Genomic DNA, 19,709 nt, shown 5'->3' with positions numbered 1-19,709 from the left:
TGCACATATGTAGGGCTCTACTAAATGCTCCGTGTTTCATTTCATTCCGTGAGCACTGTACATGTGTTCAGGCTGTGACATTGCTCATAGTGACACGTGACTTCAAGAATTATTCAAGGTAACATCTGTTATTTGTGTAATCTGTTACTTCAGTAGACAAATTAAAGTTTAGAGAAATAATAAAACACACAAACCAAATGTATTAAATGAGAAGAAAGGGGGTTAACCAAGGGGGCCCAATTTTTTATTAGTCATATCATAAGAAGCCGACATAACACGACCGGGGTAGTTGGAGAAGTATGGGAGAGGCCTTTGCCCTGCAGGGGGCGTAACCAGGCTGATGATGATGAACAAGAAGCCAACAAGCACTGACGCCAAGGACAACATAGGGGAAATTACTTGTGCTTAATAAATGAAATAAAGAAACAAATTAATGGAAATGAAAGTGGATGAAGAAACAACCAGCCACATATGCTACCTACCAACTTGCTACCAAATGTATGCGTGTTTTGATTTACTTCGCACCGCAGCAAGAGAGACATACTTTTGTTTCGTCTGCTTGTTCCCACATCATACAGTTGCGCACCCTGACAAAAAACTATGTCATTTTCTACCGCATTCCAGTGTGAAATCATGCTCTGTGATCCACTTGCGTCTGCTACAGTGTTCGTGCAGCACTGACTTGACCGCTAGTCGACTGTTCTCGTGCACAGCGTGCAAAATTGTGCGCTGCACAATATTGGACACACGCAACAGCTCACGCTTGAGGCCATCACCGGAAGTGCATTGCGCAGCAAAGAAAGCGAGGGGAAAAAAAAAAAAACAAAGAGGGGGACCCGTCATATATGCGCTGCACGATTCTCCGGCTAGGGCATGGGAGAACGTAAGGAAGGAATTTCACTTGCAGAGGCTAGATGGCGCAAGTGGAAAGTGTCTCTCTTGGAAGTGGCACTCGTCTTTTGAAATCAAGGGTTCATGGCACTGAAACAGTTATATCTCAGCTATTAACGAACCAATTTCAAAAATTATTACGGTAGAACGTGCCCTAGAGGGCATGTAACTTCCAGCGTATAACCCTTAAAGTAAGCTTAAGGCACAATTAAAATAGAAATAATTAAGGCACTCGAACCCACATCCTTTGGTGGGAGTTGGACCAGCAACCTTTGGTGTTAATGAGGGTGAAGTTAACTAATGCACAGTTAATTAAAGTAGAGTTAATTAAGGTACTCGAATCCACAACCTTGGTGGGAGAAAACAAGTCATAGGAAGTAACAATGCATTAGAATGAAAACGTCAAGTAATGCAATGAATGTCTCGTGTGCACGCAGGCTTTAGCCTTCATCCCCCTCTTTAGGCATGTTCAAGTGATTGTGACTTCATTTGCCGACAGTGCCAAAAGCTCTACTTTGTTAATTTCATGGTGCTTGCTGTTTCCTACATTTCCGAGTTTGTGCACAAGTGGATATCTGTAGAACATTTTTCTTTTCGCTTCTTAAAAAAAAATTTGTGGAATTTTGTGTGCTCAAACCACAATATGATTATGGGGAATGCCATAGTAGGGAACCCAGGATTAATTTTGACCACCTGTGGTTCTTTAACGTGCACCCAATGCATGGTACATGGGCATTTTTGTATTTCGCCCCCGTCAAAACACAAGTGCCGCGGCTGGGATTTAATCTCACACACCCGAGACTTTTTGCTCTTTCTTTGATCTTTTGTGATATAAGTAGACCTGCCGTAGTATGCCAAGCCTTTAATTTGGATAACCTCACAAGTTATCATTAAAATGTTTCTAACCAGTGCGCACATATTTTCACATAACAGTTTATGAATACATTTTTTTATGCTCGTTCTTAGAATACGCAAGTTGTATGCACGATGGGCGGGCTATGTGGTGCTAATAACATAACGAAGTAGTGGGGGTTCAAGGGGCTGATCCCTTGGGCTTGTGGTCTGGCATAATACAGCACCAAATTTCTGAGCAGTTTATCTCGGAGGACTCAAAATGCAAAATATACTGTTGTGTTCACTACTGTATGCAACTGTGACGAGAGACAACGGAAGTGTTCCGATGTGAGCACCACCTGACTGCATGGATAACTCAAGTGCCCGAGAGGAACTTCTTTCCTACTCTTCAGCTGGAGGAAAGTAGCATGTGCGAACTGACTGTGCGCTCTTCAGTACACTTCACAGGACTGTCCCACAGAAAGCTTTCTGTTTGGCTTTGGAGAGCAGCATCAGGGAAGATGATCACTTGGATGTGCCTACGCTTGCAAGACTGCATCTGCAAGCGACTTAGGCATTGGTGTATGGCATGGGCAAACATCAACCTGATATATTTACATGGCGAGTTGAACTTGCTTGATTCCTCAGTGTATTCTTTAGCATGTTCCACTCCTTGTATGTATTTCGGTCTAGCTGGTGTTCGTGTACAGCAGCAGCAATATATACCCAGTTTGTGTTTGCAGCCATCTGTGCAATTTCCTTAATTACCAAGAGCACTACAGATGCCACAAATTTCAGAAATCTCTAACTGATGGCCCTGTTACGTTTCGGCCGAGCAGGGCTACGAGCCGAGACAGGAACACTACGCCGAACGATGTTACTTTATTCAGGCATAGCTGCTGCCGGTTGATACAAATGCATCCACGGCGTGGCTGCGCTGTCCTTTTTACCAGCCTCGCATTCACGAAAGGAGAGGGAAACACAACCCTCCTCACAAGCAGAACCATGCGCGACAGCACCTTATCTCGCTGACAGGCTCCCTCGCTTTCGCTTGGAGCACTTCTGTTGTCACTGGAAGGGCAGCTCCTCTCTGCGTCCAAACAAAGTCGACCAAAACTGTCTCCACTTTGTGGCGACGGCTTTTCTTTGGTCTGCTAAATGCCATCCTCGTTGCGGCGCACGCAAAAAGCTACTGTCGTTGTCCCCTCCAAGGACGGACGTTTTTCTCGTCGACGCCGAAGTCCCGCCCGGCTTGAAGGTTCGACGATGCCTCTGCGGCTATCACAACTTTTCGCTTAAAAACGGCACTGCAGTGGCATTTCCTGCTTGGTGCCATCACGATACCACCACGCTGCACACCGATGCTATAGCCTCTATACCGACACGGCCGACACCATGGAATAAAGAACAACTTGCCGACACAACACAGGCCAAAATGGCGACCTCGCTTGTGCATGGTTGGCTACTCGCACGGCTAGCAGCGGCTGCGATACTGACTTTTCCAGATGGCGCTAGCTATGCATCATATTTAGCAGTTTTAAATGAAAAACTGGCGCGTTTTGTAAAATCCTCGAATCTAAGCCGACCCTAGAGTTTGCTATATGATTGTTCGAAAAAAAATATCGGCCTAGATTCGAATAAATATGATACTATATTTACTCGAATCTAGGCCGGCTTCGATTCTAAGCCGACCTCCGAATGTCCGAAGACAGAAAAATTAAAATACTTTCCTCGAATGCGCATGTAGGCCAAACAAAAAAGTGAGGACAGCGTTCACAAAATGAAAACGGCATTTATTTAATAGGAACATGCCGGGCTCACTCTGCGTTACCATCGCTGCTAGCTTCGTCACTACAGCTCAGACCACGCGCACGCTTGCGGACACGTGCAAGCTCCCGTCAGGGCGCACATGCATGTGCAGACAGTGCGGCACGGCTCACACACATTGAAACGCAACGCTATCTCGGTGAACAGCTGCTCTCTGTTATCGCACGCTTATTTTCCTTATCAATGTCATCTCCTCACTGCGGCACTTGCAAAAAGCGTCCCCCGTAGCCCTGTTTCCTCGTCGATGCTGGAGTCCCGCTCAGCCTGAACGTTTGACGATGCCTCTGTGGCTAGCATAACTTTTCGTTTGGAAGCGGCATTATAGTGGTATCGCCTATTTGGCGCCATTACACTCCAAAAAAAGTTTGCACCCTTTGGGGTGTATATCTGCCACACAACAATAATCGTCATCTGCCTTGACGCGTTTCCTTTAACGCTGCGAGCCCGGTACTTTCCAGTGACGAACGGCATGCACGTTATCAGCATGGCATAGCATTCCCGACAGGAAAGTAGCGGGCACGGCGTTTTCAAGAAAGGAAACGCATCAAGGCAGATGACGATTATCGTTGTGTCGCAGAGATACACTCCAAATGGTGCGAACTTTTCTTGAGTGTACGATAACACCAGGCTATGGGGCTCTTGCATTGCCCAGGGGGCGCTGCTAAAAAGGTGCTAAAAAGCGCCCTCTGTCCTAAAATGGGTCGTACCAAGCTCGGTCGTCTGCTTCGGAAAGCACGTTTACAATATGGACCCGCCACTTTCGGTTGTGTTGTATCACGGCCTGCAGCAAATATTGGCCGCCGAAGATTTTTTCAGGGGTGGCACGCTGTGTAAGGGCAAGAAATTATGCAGTGCCGAATACGTGTACGCCGTTCAAGAATTGGGCGGCGAAGTTTTAGCACCGTGTCAATCGCAAGTGAAGCGAGTCGCGTACAAAGTGGAACTTCAGTTAAGGTTTGCACGCTGCCCAATTCAGGCGCACAAACGCGAGGAAATGCTTGCTATAAATGATCCACAGCAGTGATAAGCAGACATCATGTGTACGGAACTGCTCGAGCACACTACGGTACGCGCCGCGATGTACGAACTGCTCGAGCGCGCGATCGTACGCGCCGCGACGGCAGCGGTCTTTCGCCATGCCGCGAAATGGCGGGCCTCCTGCAATCTTTGTTGACTGCATGCCGCTAAACAAGTAGTTATGCTTGCGTTGTAGTAGCGGCCATTCGTCCCTTTTAGTAACTAGTAATAACTGATGCAATGCATATGAGCGCGAGCTCGTGCGCTGCTCGCTTGATGTAGCTTTTAATGACAGCGCTCGAACATCGATCTGCTGTAATCAATACTACCTTGCTGCGCTGCCTCAACATGCTGGCTTGAGGTCAAGTATGAGCACATTTAAGTCTCTAACCTGTGCTGCTCGTAGTGAGGTAGTGAATGGTCACCGAATCTGCCCGGCCATTTGTGGTCATTTGCACACACCTGGTCACTTCACCACTTCGCATCGGTCGAATTGTTAATCGTCGCTGTGGCCGGGTCTCGAATTGTGAATTACCAGCCATGCCTGCTGCTATGTCGGTTTGCTGTTGGGTCTGTAGGCGCAAAAGACCAAAATTTAGAATGCAGATAATCAAGCAAGCTTCAAGACAGGCGAAGCAGTCAGCATAGCGCGAAGTTTCGCTTCCTCTGCGCGACGAACTGCAGCTATGCAGCGCGCCCGGCACTCCACTTCGTGAGGTCTTGAAGGAAAACGGTAGAATCTGATGTTGGGATTCAGGCCTTCTTGTTCATGGCAGCCCACGATGCAGAAGTAATGCACTGACGCCTTTTCGAGACTGGGCTAGTTCTCTCCGCATCGGCGTCACCGAATGCTTCTGCTCCCAGCATTACGTCCCACGGCACATGGAGAGTCCGTTTTCGTTAAACTATAGGCTGCGGCGAGCTCGCAGCGTGGTCGGCATGGTCTATAAGAAGTGACGAGCCTTTTTGCACTCGCAACATAGCAGAAAAAAGTGCAAATCGACGCAAAACTCGGCCTAGAAATGTGCTTCGCCACAGCCAGGGCTCATTACGACCCAAGCTGGTACGACCCAGATGTCGTTTCCCGCGCCGCCACCAGGCGCCGCTACTATACCTCAAACTCCAGCGCAAGACGCCCATAGGCCACGCCGATCGGCGACAGGTCAAAACAGCGACACCGCTCGTGTACTTCAGTTGGCTACTGGTATGGCTAATAGCAGCTGCGATACTGCTTTTTCTAGATGGCGCTAGCTATTCACCATACTTAACATTTTCAATTACAAACTAGAGCTATTTTTAAAATCCTCGAATCTAAGCCGACCCTAGAGTTTGGTATATGATTATTTGAAAAAAAAGCTATTGGCCTAGATTCGAATAAATACGGTAGTCAGATATAAGCGAATGTTTGTCTTCAGCTTCCTCTCATTTAACTATTGGCATGTATGCGCTTGGAGCATGCATTTTCTATCGCACCACAACAGCATGGTGCTTTCAGTAAGCACTCATTTCCAGCATAGGCTGCAGCAAAAACATAGCATGAACACACAAAAACAGCATGTTTAGCTTGATTAATGCAAAATTAACCATGAACAAGACGGCTGTAACGGCTACACTCCAAACATCCCGAAGGCACGAAATTGTCCAATAATGCCTTAACTCATGTGGTGTGTATGAATATAGAGAGCTGAAATGATCAAAATAGACTGTTGGTACAACTCAATAAGTTTCATTTCTTATTGCATTGTATGCCTGTAATCTTGTTTTTAGCTTCATTCTAAAGTTCTTTTTTTTTGTTTTTATTTCAAATCAAGTTTTCTATCATGCCTAGCATCTTCCTTCCAAACATATGCAAGTTTCTCAATGACCACTGAAATGCACAATGTGGTAATGACACATGTCTATCGCCCTTGGATGAATTGCTATTAAAGATGTATGTGTGATTGGGGTGTAAGAAAAAACTAAAAGACGTCTATAAAATCACAACAGCTCACCAATCACTCGAGGCTCAATCACCGTCACCTCTCTGTGACCAAAATAATCGGCCAGAGAACACTTCTTCTCAGCACTGAGGGCAACCCTGCGTGGCTTAGTGTGTTTTGTCCCATCAGCCTTGCCAGAAGCTAGTGAAAGGCTGGTTGACAAAAGGCAGTCTGCCAATGCAGCTATTTCTTCTTCCCTGCAGTAGAGTAAAAGCCAAAGCAGATAGATTACGGTCTTTTCAAGGAGCTGGAGTAGCTTAGCTAGTGACCTGTGACAAACAAGCGAACAACATGATACATGATGATAAAATATCCAGCAATAAAAAAGGGCTCATTCAGTTGCAACTGGTTTACGTTTTTTTACCCAGATAATCCAATTCTGGGTGGAATCACTTCCCATTATTTAAATACAATTTTTCATAATGACTTTCATGAGTGCTGGACAATGTACTAATACTCAGGCCAGCTGAGCAATATATTTCCTAATTTTATTCATATTTGCAGTGGGGCAAATTAAGCTACAATGTATTAATTCATGTTTCAGCTTCAGCACAATTTACAGACCAACAAGAAAGGAACACATCAACAGAAGCACAGTGTCAAAACCAAGGCTGGGCAGTATCAAAAAGACATGTATCTTCGATATTATCTTGAGGAACGATGCACCTCAGAGATCCAGTTTCGTTTATAATCAAGTTGTGATTGAATGACATTTGTGCTAAATCAGGGTGTCTACCAAGTTGACATTTCCAAATTCCCTGAGTTTCGCAGGTTTTCCTTGAGTGCCTTTGCAAAATTCCCTGAGTGATGCAGAACTATGTTCTACATCAAGACGAGCTGAAACCATATTGCTCGATGCTGTCACTTTCTAGTAAGCACATGAAAAAAATAAAAAAAATAACTTAATCCAATTTGAATACTAAGGTGTAGTGTTTAAGTTATTCCAAAAGAGAACAGAAGGGAGGGGTTAGTAAAATGCACAGCAAATAGGATGTCTTCGAAAAAAATTGCAAATCGGGTCGGACATTCTCAAATACGAACAAAAAGGAGACGCACACAGAAGCAAATATTTTTGAATATGACCTATTTTTATCAACTGATAGAAAGCTCAGTGGTATGAGGCCTGAACTTTGTCACAATTAACATTCTCTCTAAACAGCTCGTAAATCAACCTCAACTGTCCTGACATACTCTCAGCCCACACACGACGCCTCAGTGTTGTGTTTCACTGCTTTAAAAAGTTTATTTTGGTTTAGATGAAGGGGACAACTGCATCTTGGCATCAGTCAACACATTGTTTTTTGAGCTCAAGCTCCCTCAAAATGGCGGCAGCACACTTTCTTTCCCGTTCATTCCTCAATGTGTAGGTCCTTTCTGTTCTCGTACTCCTTCTGCCGCTCATTCGCCCCATGGACCATTTGAAGCATCTTCTTGGTCAGTTGTACAGACAATGTCCGATTTTTTGAACTGCCTAGGGGCAGCAAAAATGTCCGAAAAATCGGTCACTTGAAAAAAATGGATGAATGTCTTTTACTGCCCTTAAAGGCTCAAACTGCCACAGGCATATTCAAAAAAGTTCCAAAGGCCTGTCGGTACACGTATTAGGCATATTGGTGCTTGTTCTGTGACAGGAAATACCGGGTGCACACGTGTATAATGAAGGAATACATGCTGTGTCCCGTGGCAATAGCCCCTTCCCATGCTTGTTATGCTTCACTGCAATACTTTTGCGTATGCTTCACCAAGTAACATTTCCGTACAGAAGCGAAGCTGACTTTTAGAAATTGGCTTTATGCAACGCACCGTGCTTTCCAAGCTAAGCCAATCACGAAAGCATTGTTTGAGAACTCTGCAGGCAGTCATTTCAAAATAATAGTTTGAATATTAGATGAGAAAATGGAGGTCGAAGTATCAGTATTTGAATTTCGCGCCAAAACCCCAACACCATATGTCAGACGTCAGGGATTCCAAAGTATGTTTTCGCGTTTGGGCTGCCTTGGCTAATTTAAGGTTTCCGAAACTTGCCATGTTTACTATTTGGTTCCTTTAGAACACAATGTAGTCAATCTGTGCTGCTATATACTTAAGTAGGCCCTAGAAGATGGCATCAATATCTATGATGTCACAGCGACCAGGTGCGGGAACTTCAAGGAGGCGTCGCCACGCGTCTTTCGTTCTTGCACTTTCTCTGGCTTAGCAAACGTCTTATTGTGGTATGAGTGGTGGTTTTGGCATTGTAGAAAAGTAATTTACTGATGCAGAAGAAATCATTTTTCTCTTTAGTGACCCTTTAATAGCGAACGTCGAACCAGCTAGGTCTAGTTTTGCCGCAGTGGTGGCTACGGCTGCCAGCGGATCTGCGTGCGAGAGCGCCGGTTCGAGGCGGCGGTGGTGGCTTTGATTAATGCCGTTTTGGACCTGCAGTCACGGTAAAAAGTCAGGAAAATCGGACGGCGAAGGGTTCTTGTGCCAAAAATTTCAGACATTCTGATACATTGACTCTATGGGGTACGTGGTGGTGCTGCGAAGCCATCCAAACTATCGAACATCTGGAAAGTTGGTAGTTGACTGTGCACTGGCAACTCCTCCAACCAATGACAGGGCGTCAAAGACGGTTCATCACGATTCCTGTCTGTTACTCGAGCCAGCATTACTGCGACTTTCAAACCTTTCAATAAAATTACAGCTAATTTTTCCTGATAGAGGCACAAATTCCGTGAGTTTTCCTCGAGTTTTTTAGACTACTCAAAATCCATGAGAATTCCCAGTTGGTAGACACCCTGTAAATATAGAGTTCAATTGCCTATTTTCGAATACATTTTTAGTTTTCAATATGTTGTTTTTCTGTGACTACTCTGGAAGTGGGAAAAGTACAGTCTCTAATGCAAGGTTCAGGCTTCATACCAGGCATAAGTGCGTGTTATAAAATGGCATATATTGCTCCTTATGGATACCTCATTGCAAATAAGCTCAAAAATAATTTTACACTCACTTAATCTAAAGAAAAAAATTAATTTTGATTATTGAGAGCATCGATGAGTGCTTTCCTAAATAACATACTACCAAACAGCTAAAAATTATAAGAAGACCTAGAGATTTGCATTATATACATCCTTGCATATATGCATGCAAAATTTGGCTAACATTCATTCATATTAAGTAAAAGAATTATTGTGCACCAGCAGTAAAAACAGCCTAATATTGGGAAAAGAGAAAAACAAAGTTCAAAGTTCTAAAGATGCTTATTACTACCGAAGATAGTCCATCTGCTTAAAATTTGGCCAGAATGCAGACCAGTCTTTACAGAAGTGCAAAGCAAGCTTTACACTTGCAAGCTTTCTGAAAAGATTGAAGCGTGCCTAGCTCCTGTAGAACCTCCTTTGTGGAAGTTCTACAGCCTTTGTGGCCTTTGTTGAACCATAGTGCAGCTATGGAAGTGGCCATCTTCACAACAGTGCATGAATTCGGCTGAGCAATGGTAAATAAGCTGGTGACGGCTCAGTCAGGTCTACTGCTAGCTCATTCTTACACCAGGAAAGCTCAGAATTTAAGCAAAACTTGTGACCGTAACCATCATGAGTCAAGCATGAATGGAAAAAAGAGGTCCCTAGAGTCATCGTGCCTCGAATGGAATCATTTTTCCCAGTCTTCTGGATGGAGAAATGCGTTGATATTTTATGCATAAAAACATAATGCTGAAGTGCAATCTTGCAACCAAACTATAAGAAATTACTTTTTAAAAAGATAAATACAGTCGAAACACCGCAATAACAAAACCCCACGACAACAAAATATTTTCGTATCCCCAGCGAACACCCATAGGATTCAATGCATTTCGTACCTCTCGACAATGAAATGTCGCTGTATCACAATCCGGCATCAATGAAATTTGCCTACTTCTGCAAGGCTAGAATGCTCCAAAATGTGCTCAAATGCAATTGCTTTGCACTAAAATTGCGTAAAATATCGCAACATTACACTAACGTGGGCACCGCCATTTTTGTTTACAAAAACAACCAAGCGCAGGGAGACATAATCGCGTGTGCCGGAAACACGTCATGGCTGCCATCTTGTTTGATGATCACCATACCCATTCAAAGCAGCACGCATGTTGCTACCAGCATGCAACTACGGTTTTTGCAAACTGCTAGTGCAGTGTGTAATGTGCGCCTTGGTGAGCAAAATGCAGCAAAAACAAGGAAATCCATGTCCCACCAACGTGGAATATGGTGCTTGAGATGGCAGTCGCAGCACGGATCGGGTTGTGATTAAGTGATCATCCGGAAATACGCTTCCATGGCTTCAAGAACACTGGTTTCGGTGCCACCCGACAGGCATTGTGTGCGGATTCGGTACCGGACTTAGACTTGCACTAAGAGGCCATAATCTTAATCGATTGCCTTTGGGTATACGAGATACAATCACTTTCGCGCTTGGCACTATATGCGTCGGCGACTATGGGCGACAGCGTGCGCTGGAGAAAATTATGCTGCCGCTTGCATGGCGTGCTGTTGCTCTGCGTCGAGTGTCGAGTTGCGCAAAATTTTGCAAAAGTGATAGCATTTTCGAAAACAAATGACAAAGAATAATGCTCCACGGCAGTGCTGCCTACCACTGGTGATCAATGCATGCAGCGTACAGTGTACTGCCGCCAATACGGTTGTCGGCAATGCGCTTGTCGGCAAAGCGCTTGTCGGCAATGCGGCAAAGCTTGCCAAAGTAGGCTATCGGAATTTCGACAGTAAAGTTTCGTTCTTTCACGCATTACCTATCTGTGCTGTCTCATTTCGCAACAACGAAATTCTCACAAAAGCGAATTTTTTCAGGTTCCCCGCAGATTTCGTTATTGCAATGTTAAACTGTGTGCAATTTTTCAACCCTGATCTCCCCTGATACTCTTTTGGTATCTTGCATCTGCATAATGATACATTCGACACGACAAGTATCAGTATCTGTATTTTCAATGCCTCCTATGAACTATTGTGTTCAATAGGATTCAAGTGACACCTATAGGAAAACCCAGAAAAGAAACCCATAGTCATTGGTAGCTAACAAATGAAAGCAGGTAACGTTCATTCTAAGAGACCACGTTTTTATGCTCACAACCACATACAATTGAGAAATTTGGCTGCTGTGTAGTACAAGTATTAATATTTACCATAATTAACTTCATAATTATAGTCAAACCTAGATATAGTGAACATAGATAGTGTAACGAATTATCAATAAAGTAAATAAAATGTTTCTCGCCACTATTTGCACACAAGTGTGAGCTTATTATGAATATTGGATATAGCTAAGGTATTTTCATGACAGATACAACTTTGTTATGACGCGGTTGGACTGTATCGTCATCAAGTGGAATGATCCAACTGCAGCATTGAAGTCAGCCTGCTATTTGCTACAAAATGTGCTAAGAACAATTTCTGGGAAAAACAGACTCAACATGTGTCGTGAAATGAATTGATGTTCAAGCTAACAGTTTTACTGCATTTTTCTGCAGTATTTAAGTATTTGAGAATCAAAGGTGACACCATCTGTCACAGCTATAGCAAAACACAGCAAGCACAATGTGCCACTACGTGGGTGTGAGGAAGGAGAGTTTCTTGTGCAGCTGTTTTGAACAACTCTTCTCTGTGTAGTTTATTACCTTGGCTGACAGAAGCTATTCTTGCAACACGTTAAACGCAACTTCCGGTAGTGTGTAGTTTTAGTTTTCACCCACTCCATAAAAATTTGCAGTTTTGCCCGAAAGGCGAAGCATCGACTGTGATAGCAAATTACTACACAGCTGTACAAAGTAAGGATAGTAGTTTTATCGGCCGTATAAACGTTTAAACATTAGCTTACTAAATAGATTAACAAGCACGGTGTCATGCATACACAGATAAACATGAACACATCTCACTCAATCACCAGAGAAACTCGCCATCAAAACACTGGAGTGAGGAAGTGCAGATGCAGCAGAAGCAGCAGCGAGCGAATTGACCTTCATGCTGCGCCTTGCTTCAACGCGAACTAAGCGTCGAAAGCACATCGTATACAAAGCTACCAGCACCCGGTAATGACAGGTTAAGTCCCAGTTTGAACATGGGTGACCTTCAAGGTCAGCCTGATGGAACGAGATATTTTCAAGGTTTGTACCTGGAGTGATAGAGCTGTCACTCTAAACACTCTCCTTCTCTGTCCTCTTATACACATCATGGACACAATTATGCCACTGCCAAAAATTTACACCATAAGCAGAGTAGAATACACTTGGTAACTGCAGTGATCGCTCTGTGTTTGTCTGGTTAAGCTCTGTGCCACCAGGTGGCTGCACTATGTACAGGCACTTATGTTTGTGCCCACACTCACCTACTACTCCACCTGACCAGTCTGCATTTAGCAAAGTACCGAACATGCTAAAACTCTCAATAATGCACAAATTGGGAAGACAGGACAGTTACTCAATTTTTCAGATTAACAAAAGTCAAATAACTTTTTATCATATTGGTTTAGTACCGTATACCGGGTCATCGAAGTAAATCAGGAAAATTTATTATACAAGGAAGAACAACTAAAATAAAATGAAAAAAATAAATGCGTTTGTACAAGCTTTGTAGAGTTAAAAAAAGCATTGTCAAATGAACTATTTACTCTAATCTCCGTCTGCTGCCAGAACCTTCCCAAGCCTAGACCTGAAATGGCTACAGGCATGCTTCACCTCCTCTCTGTCCAGGTTCTTCATGTCCTGTTTTATGAATGCCTTCAGGGTGTTCTTGGTGTTCACAAACCCATGATTGCACCTTCCTTGCCTTCTGCGCTGGAGCTGAGCTTTGTTGAAACACATACTTCATTCCAGTGGCCACTTTGTTCATCTAGAGCTTCACAACCATCTCCAACAAGCTGACATAGCTGTCAGAAGTCACCCTCAGACCATCAACCAAAAAGTGGGGTGCCATCACATCACCCTCACTGCTAACCACACCCAGCACTATCACAGACATGGGAAAATTGGTGTGCATGACAGTTGGTACATCAGCCTCATTCTGGCATATCCAGCAGTCCTTTTGGCAGTTATTTTGTCCCATGTTGAATGAAATTTTTTTCGACCGAGAAGAACCTCGATAAACCAGCACTGGTCTGCTTCAGGTTGTTCAGGAACGCCTTGACCTTCATCTTCCTGTGAACCTTGTTCTTCTCAATTAACAGTTGCTGGTTTCTCAGTAAAAAAGGATGTATAATGCAGGTCTTCCCGCACTGCCACGCTGATGACGGGCCTTGTCACGCCCATTGCATTTGTGAGGCCATTTATGTTTAGCCCAGGGTCTTGGTCAATTGTTTTCTTCAATCCTCGGCAAAATTCTGCTGTTCTTTGACAATTTATTCACTTTCTGTGCTTGGCTCGGTTTGCAGTGACATCTTCCTGTATGGTGCATTCCTTTAAAGTCTTGGCTATGCAGCACACATGCATTTTTTTGTAGCCAAACTATGCAATAATTTGCTGCAGCATCTTCCTGGTGTGAAGCATTTCAAATACAGTAAAACCTCGTTAAACTGTATATGCTTGAACAGTGGTTTCGTTTTAAAAGTAGTTAAGTCAAATCCCCGACTCAGGGGCAATTGAACATAATGTGCTATGCATCTGCATAAACCGTACCAGCTTATTGCGCACGTAACAGTTAACACGTAGCGTTTCCACTTTTCGTCACGCGAACAAGGCAGTGCATCATCTCCATCGGGCAGCCCGGCAGAACAAGCCTCAGAGATCAGAACAACGGCCTCCAAGTGCCCTGTGCGTTTGCGCGTCAAGCCACACCAACATCAATATAATTTTGCCGCCCTGCCATAGAGTAAAGAACTGTGCCAGAGAGCGTTGTGGCATGGTGCAAACAAGGACTCCTGTCATGCCGAAGCTCGGATAAAAAAGACGACAAATTAGACATAATTTGCGCTATCGTACGTGACACAAAGTCAGCACTGGCAAGCGACAGGGATCTACTGTTGACTACGGTAGTGGCATTTGGAATGCGAGGAAGTTGCTCGGCAGTGCTGCTGCGACCACGTAGAGATGTCGGCTACGAGATTCGACTCTTCACCATTGTTGCTCTGTTGTTGCCAAAGTGATGTGGACAACACGGTAAGCGACAGCACGGGCAATTCAGGCCTGACAGTGGCAGAAGCTGCGCGTTACTTCAGCCTCACTAATGCAATCGTCGCGATGAGAACAGCACCTCGTAATGAAAAAGGCACCCGGCGATTTCTGCAGTGCTACTGCCCGCGTGCACGGAGAACATGCAACGCCAACAAGGAATCTGCCATGCGAGTGTTTGCCGAGAAGAGGGGGCTAGCTGAAAAGCTGGCTCGTAGCTTCAGTAAGTTTGAGGACACTTTCATCGCTGCTAGGCCACTGCAGCATCAAACGAAACTAACACTCTTTTCGCGCGAAGTGGATAAATAGTGCACGTCTTTTTCCCCTTTCATCGCACTCTCTCCGAGTTCTATTTTTGACAGGTGGGTGGGCGATCTAATGCTATTTCAGTTAAGCAGTACTGCCGTTTAGTACATACTTTTTCCGAGCTCCGGCCAACTACGGTTTAACGAGGTTTCACTGTACAGTAAACTCTCATTAAGACGAACTCAGTTAAGCTGAATTGTCAGATATACCAAATAATAATAGGAATAGAAGTAGGAATGTTTGGTCTGTTTTCCATAGACTCACTATAAAAAAAAGACACTTAATATGAAATGCTTTGCATATACTCTTCGGTTAAGATGAGCTTTTGCAGTAAGGATTGCAGTCATGGCAGGGCGTCTGCAGGACACCAAAGGAAAAGAAAAAAAATTGGCCGAGGTTAACTCTTGTGAACCAGTTATCACGAGCGAAAGGTCTGTTTGGCTTAGTTTTGCAAAGATTATGCACACAGTGTTCCATTAAAGTTAGGCCACAGTCTTTCACACACGTTAAACACACTGCCGAATGGGTTGTCCATGAAGTGAAGTCACGGTGAAACCTGGCTGTTGTGAAACCTGGCTGTTGCAGTCAAGCGTGCCACCAGCCAAAGCGTGTGGTTCGTCAAATGTTCGTTCTGGGTGCCGTTTCTTGCATCCATGGCTTCTTCTCCTTCTCCTTGTTGTTCATGTTGCTGAACGACAGCGGCTGTTGCAATAGCTTCGATCTTGGCACACTTCTGCACTTGGCAAGGTTCCATAAAACATGCTAATTTGACCTGCCTTTGCTCCAGTGTTTCAGCAGGCAACTTTGCCTTTGCTTGACATTTTGTGGCCTGTCATCTAGCTACCTACTGGATGATTGGATTCAGCCTGTCGCTTGCACTGAAGCGCATGCACAGACAGCCCAGCCAGTGTGCCATTCATGGTGAGACTGAGTGTCCAAGTGCAGGAGAAGCAGACGGTAAAGGCATGTTTATAGTCTCACGTTATCGGCGCACGGGTGAGCATTGCTCGACGCCAGGCACGTCAGAGCACGTTGGTCCATCTGGATACGTTGGCTGCGCCAGTGCGTCGAACCATTGGTCAAACTATAAATGCTGTTGTTCTTGCTAACGTGATGTAACATGTGCGCCCTCATGCTATGTCGGACAATATTTAGCCCTTTAACCCTCGCCTAGTCATGTGGTACCGCAGCGGCGAGGCTCTGTCAGGATTGGGGGCTCAATCCCATCGTCCGTGGTCCTTTGCCAAGATTGGAGTACGGCATGAATTCGTAGGTAGCTGGCCCATGCCGTCGTCCAACTTATTTACGCTGAGATCGTTGATGAAGTGAAGAACTGTTTCTCATCGAGAACGAGGAAAAGGGTTTATTTACAGAAATTAAATCAGTCTAACATGACTGCTTGAGAAAAAGAGTATTAGTCCAACAGGACTGCATGAGAGAAGTGACTCAGTCTAACATGACTGCTCAAGAGAAGTGACTCAGTCTAACATGACTGCTCAAGAGAAGTGTCCTCAGCATTCGCACAACCACAGTTTTTATACACTCGATCCGCCGGTCCTACGACGCGGCGACTGTTCGTTTACTCATCACCAACGCGCCGCTGCTCTGCAGAACAGTTTACGTACACAAAGGCAACCGCGCTCTGATGCCCGACGACGACGTTGGCGGGTGCCGTTCCGGGAACTATCGTTGCCGCTCGAGGGTCGCTCGTTGTTCCGTGCCACTCCGAACCGTGAGAAGCACAAAAATACGTCGTTCCCGCGGCAGCTTGTCCATGCGTTTCAAATCAGCTCCGCGTTGGGGAACTCCGGAATCATTGTTCACGCACCGAACTAGTTCCGTCACAATGTCGAAGGGGCTGGAGGAAGGCGGCGGATTCCAACGCAAAGGCCGCTTCTTTAAACGCCTCCCAGCTGCAGCGACGGAGAGGGAGAGGTGCGCGTCTTGCACCCCTTGTCGTAATCGGGTGGCAAGGTGGCAATCTTGCTTAGCGGCTCGCCATTCTTAACAGCTCCCAGCGAGTGCACCTGCAACGCTTCTTCACAGCGGATCTTGTGGCATGACGTCACACCTGCCACTCGTGATCTGGTGGCTCAAGGTCATTGTGAACCAATGAACGACCCTAAGAGATGATGGCGTAGTAGAGCTTTCACTCTAAAAAAGAGAAAGAAGAAAAAAACTCTGGCACAGTGGAACCATGCAGGGAGAGAGCGAGAAAAGTGAGGGGGAATAAAACAAAAATATATCTTGCATGTCGCAATGTGTCTCTTAGTTGAGCAGAAATGGCAATATTTTGGTTTTTATATGTTTCTGGCATGGTTGCTGGCCATGCTGCCGGCGCCTCCTTGAAACCAAAGTGCCTAGACGATCTAGTACTCACCGGCCATGCTCAAACCGCAAGAAAAGCCAAGTCAAGCCACTAAGCTGTAAAGGCTGCATTTTTTATTTGTGCAATTCCTCATGCGAGTTTCGTTCATTCTTGTCATGAACTGTTCATGGCCGGTTGATCCCACTAGTAACATGGGTGGAGCGTCGCTACGACCACTGAAAAAGCACAAAAAGCGTGAAAAGGAACATCATAAATGGCATTGCTAAAACGCAGCCACAGTCTGCCTTGGCCAAAGGCAAGCATATGTGCGCATAGCAAGGCATTGGCAAATTTGGGCCATATTCTTGGAAGATAACTTTCAAAGATATGGTGGCGTTAGCAAGATTTCGCATGACCATCCCCGGATGTGTCACTGTGCGGCAGCGCTTCCACACTGTGATAACATGCTTGGCACTGTGCCAAGAATGCAGTCGCTCATAGATGCTAATGCATCTTGCGCTAGTTGTGTGAAAGATATCATGCTTGGCACTGCACCAAGAATGCCATCACTCGTAGATGCCTATGCGCCTAGCGCTAGTCATGTGAAATAAAAGGCCTCGGGAACCAAGAAGGCGCAGCAGAGCGCCCAACCAAGAGGACCAGCACAGCTGGCCTCTAGAACAGAAATGCCCGTGCCCTGCTTGCGCATCGGGCATCCGCTGCCCAACTTTATTTTCCTCTTCATTTGCAGCCGGCACTGAGGCACAGAACACCGACCAGAGCGTCCCCGCGTTGAGGCATCAGTAGGTGCAACAAGGCACCCCGCCCAGACGGAACGGCGATAAGGTAAGTTAGTGAAACAGAGTTTCAAAATGGTCCGTGGTCAGCCTAAGTACTGCCAGTCCGTTGGGAGCAAATGGTTCGGTGAAGACATTCAAGAAATCGATGCTGGGAGTTGTGCTGCGGATGAATGGTATACAGTACTTTTGCACGGAGAATGTGAAGGCAGGTGCCTCTGTAGCACTTCACGTAGACCATGTGAAACGAACGAGGACCGGGTCTTGTAAGTGGTAAACATGACAAGCCGCAAGCTTTATCGTCCCACTTTTACAATTGCGTGAGCCTTGGTGGATTTAGCCTGTTCATGTGCTTGTCCTGTGTTGCCAGACTTGTGGTCGACGTCGCAAGTTGCAGACTTTTACGTGCGACATTGCCAGTGTAACGACAAGGGGGTCTGGTGCAAGCCGGCTGGAGCTTGGTTCTTACTATGGTTAATGGCTTTGGATGCGAGTGGCATCTTAGACAGCTACGAAGGTGTTGTCAGATGACGCTCAATGACGGCATTAACTCGGGCTGGCGAAAATCTGTGAAAGTCAGAACAGCAGCAGTCGATTCATGCTGCTTGGTGAGCTCCAATGCGGGCATGACGCGAAGGATAGGATGAGGTGGTGGATGCGAGACACCATCAGGACTCGTGTCGCAGGATGGTGGTGTCAATCTATCTGCCTTATCCATGTTGCATGATGTTGTTCACAGCCTTCAATGTCTGATTTGTCAGAGCTGTTGCCAGAAGGGCTTTTGACAGCCAGCCAACCGAAGGAGAGGACAGGCAGTGTAGGGAAGGGACGAAGATCACTGCTGCAGCTGCGTCACTCTCACTGGCTTGTAGGTGCTGCAGTGTACCATGGGATTGAACATCCTCCGAGCTCGAGAGCCACCTCAAACTGCGCTAACCATGCACCAACGAAGGGGGACCGGAACGACAGTAGTGGTGGGCTGAAGTGGGGCTCTGGCCAGTTAGCCATGGCAGTGTGTCACTCAGTGAAAGGCGCATTTTCCTGGGTTACCAATGTCGGGAAATGAGGGGTAGTAGTCGAGCACCCGACCAAGAAGACCAGCGCAGCAGGCTTCTAGAACAACAATGCCTGTGCCCTGCTTGCGCATCAAGCATGCGTCGCAAAACTTTATTTTTCTCTTCCTTTGCAGCAGGCACCAAGGTGCCAGCTGAAAGCGTCGACCATAGAGTCCTCGCATAGCAGCGTCGGTAGGTGCTGCAAAGGTATCCTCAACAGTGATGATCCAAGAATGCAGCATACCTTTTCTGAAGCACTTGTGGGACAAAGTCCCTTAATTTCTGGTGAATTGAGTACATGTATTTCAGACAATTGCTTGTGGTCTTGGTGGAGTATGTGACCATGTTGCCACTCCCCCCCCCCCCCCCCAACCCCGTGACAGGGAGGGAGGCACCTCTGACAAGCCAAACTTCTGATAAGACGAACAAGTTTTCACAGTCCCTTCGAGTTTCTCTTAAAGAGAGTCTACTGTATTGCCACCCTTCTGTGGTACTTGCAGCTCATCATTGAGCAAGTGACAACTTGCATAGTGTCACGTGGTCGTGACATCAAGGAACACA

At 45.7% G+C, this 19,709-nt stretch overlaps 1 protein-coding gene across 10 annotated transcripts in view; it reads right to left on the bottom strand.

Annotated features, from left to right (window-relative positions):
• Nup214 (nuclear pore complex protein Nup214) overlaps nt 1–19,709 on the bottom strand; it is a 357,324-nt gene that overhangs the window by 176,640 nt on the left and 160,975 nt on the right. For all 10 annotated transcript variants that reach the window (XM_065430714.1, XM_065430718.1, XM_065430719.1 and 7 more), the window contains exon 19: nt 6,561–6,745. In XM_065430714.1, coding sequence (XP_065286786.1) covers nt 6,561–6,745 — 185 coding nt within the window. The remainder of the gene's footprint in view (nt 1–6,560; nt 6,746–19,709) is intronic.

This window comes from Dermacentor albipictus, chromosome 1, assembly GCF_038994185.2.
Source record: "Dermacentor albipictus isolate Rhodes 1998 colony chromosome 1, USDA_Dalb.pri_finalv2, whole genome shotgun sequence".
In the NCBI taxonomy this organism is placed as follows: domain Eukaryota; kingdom Metazoa; phylum Arthropoda; class Arachnida; order Ixodida; family Ixodidae; genus Dermacentor; species Dermacentor albipictus.
The sequence above is the reverse complement of the archived record's forward strand: the minus strand, read 5'-3'. Positions and strand labels throughout refer to the sequence as shown.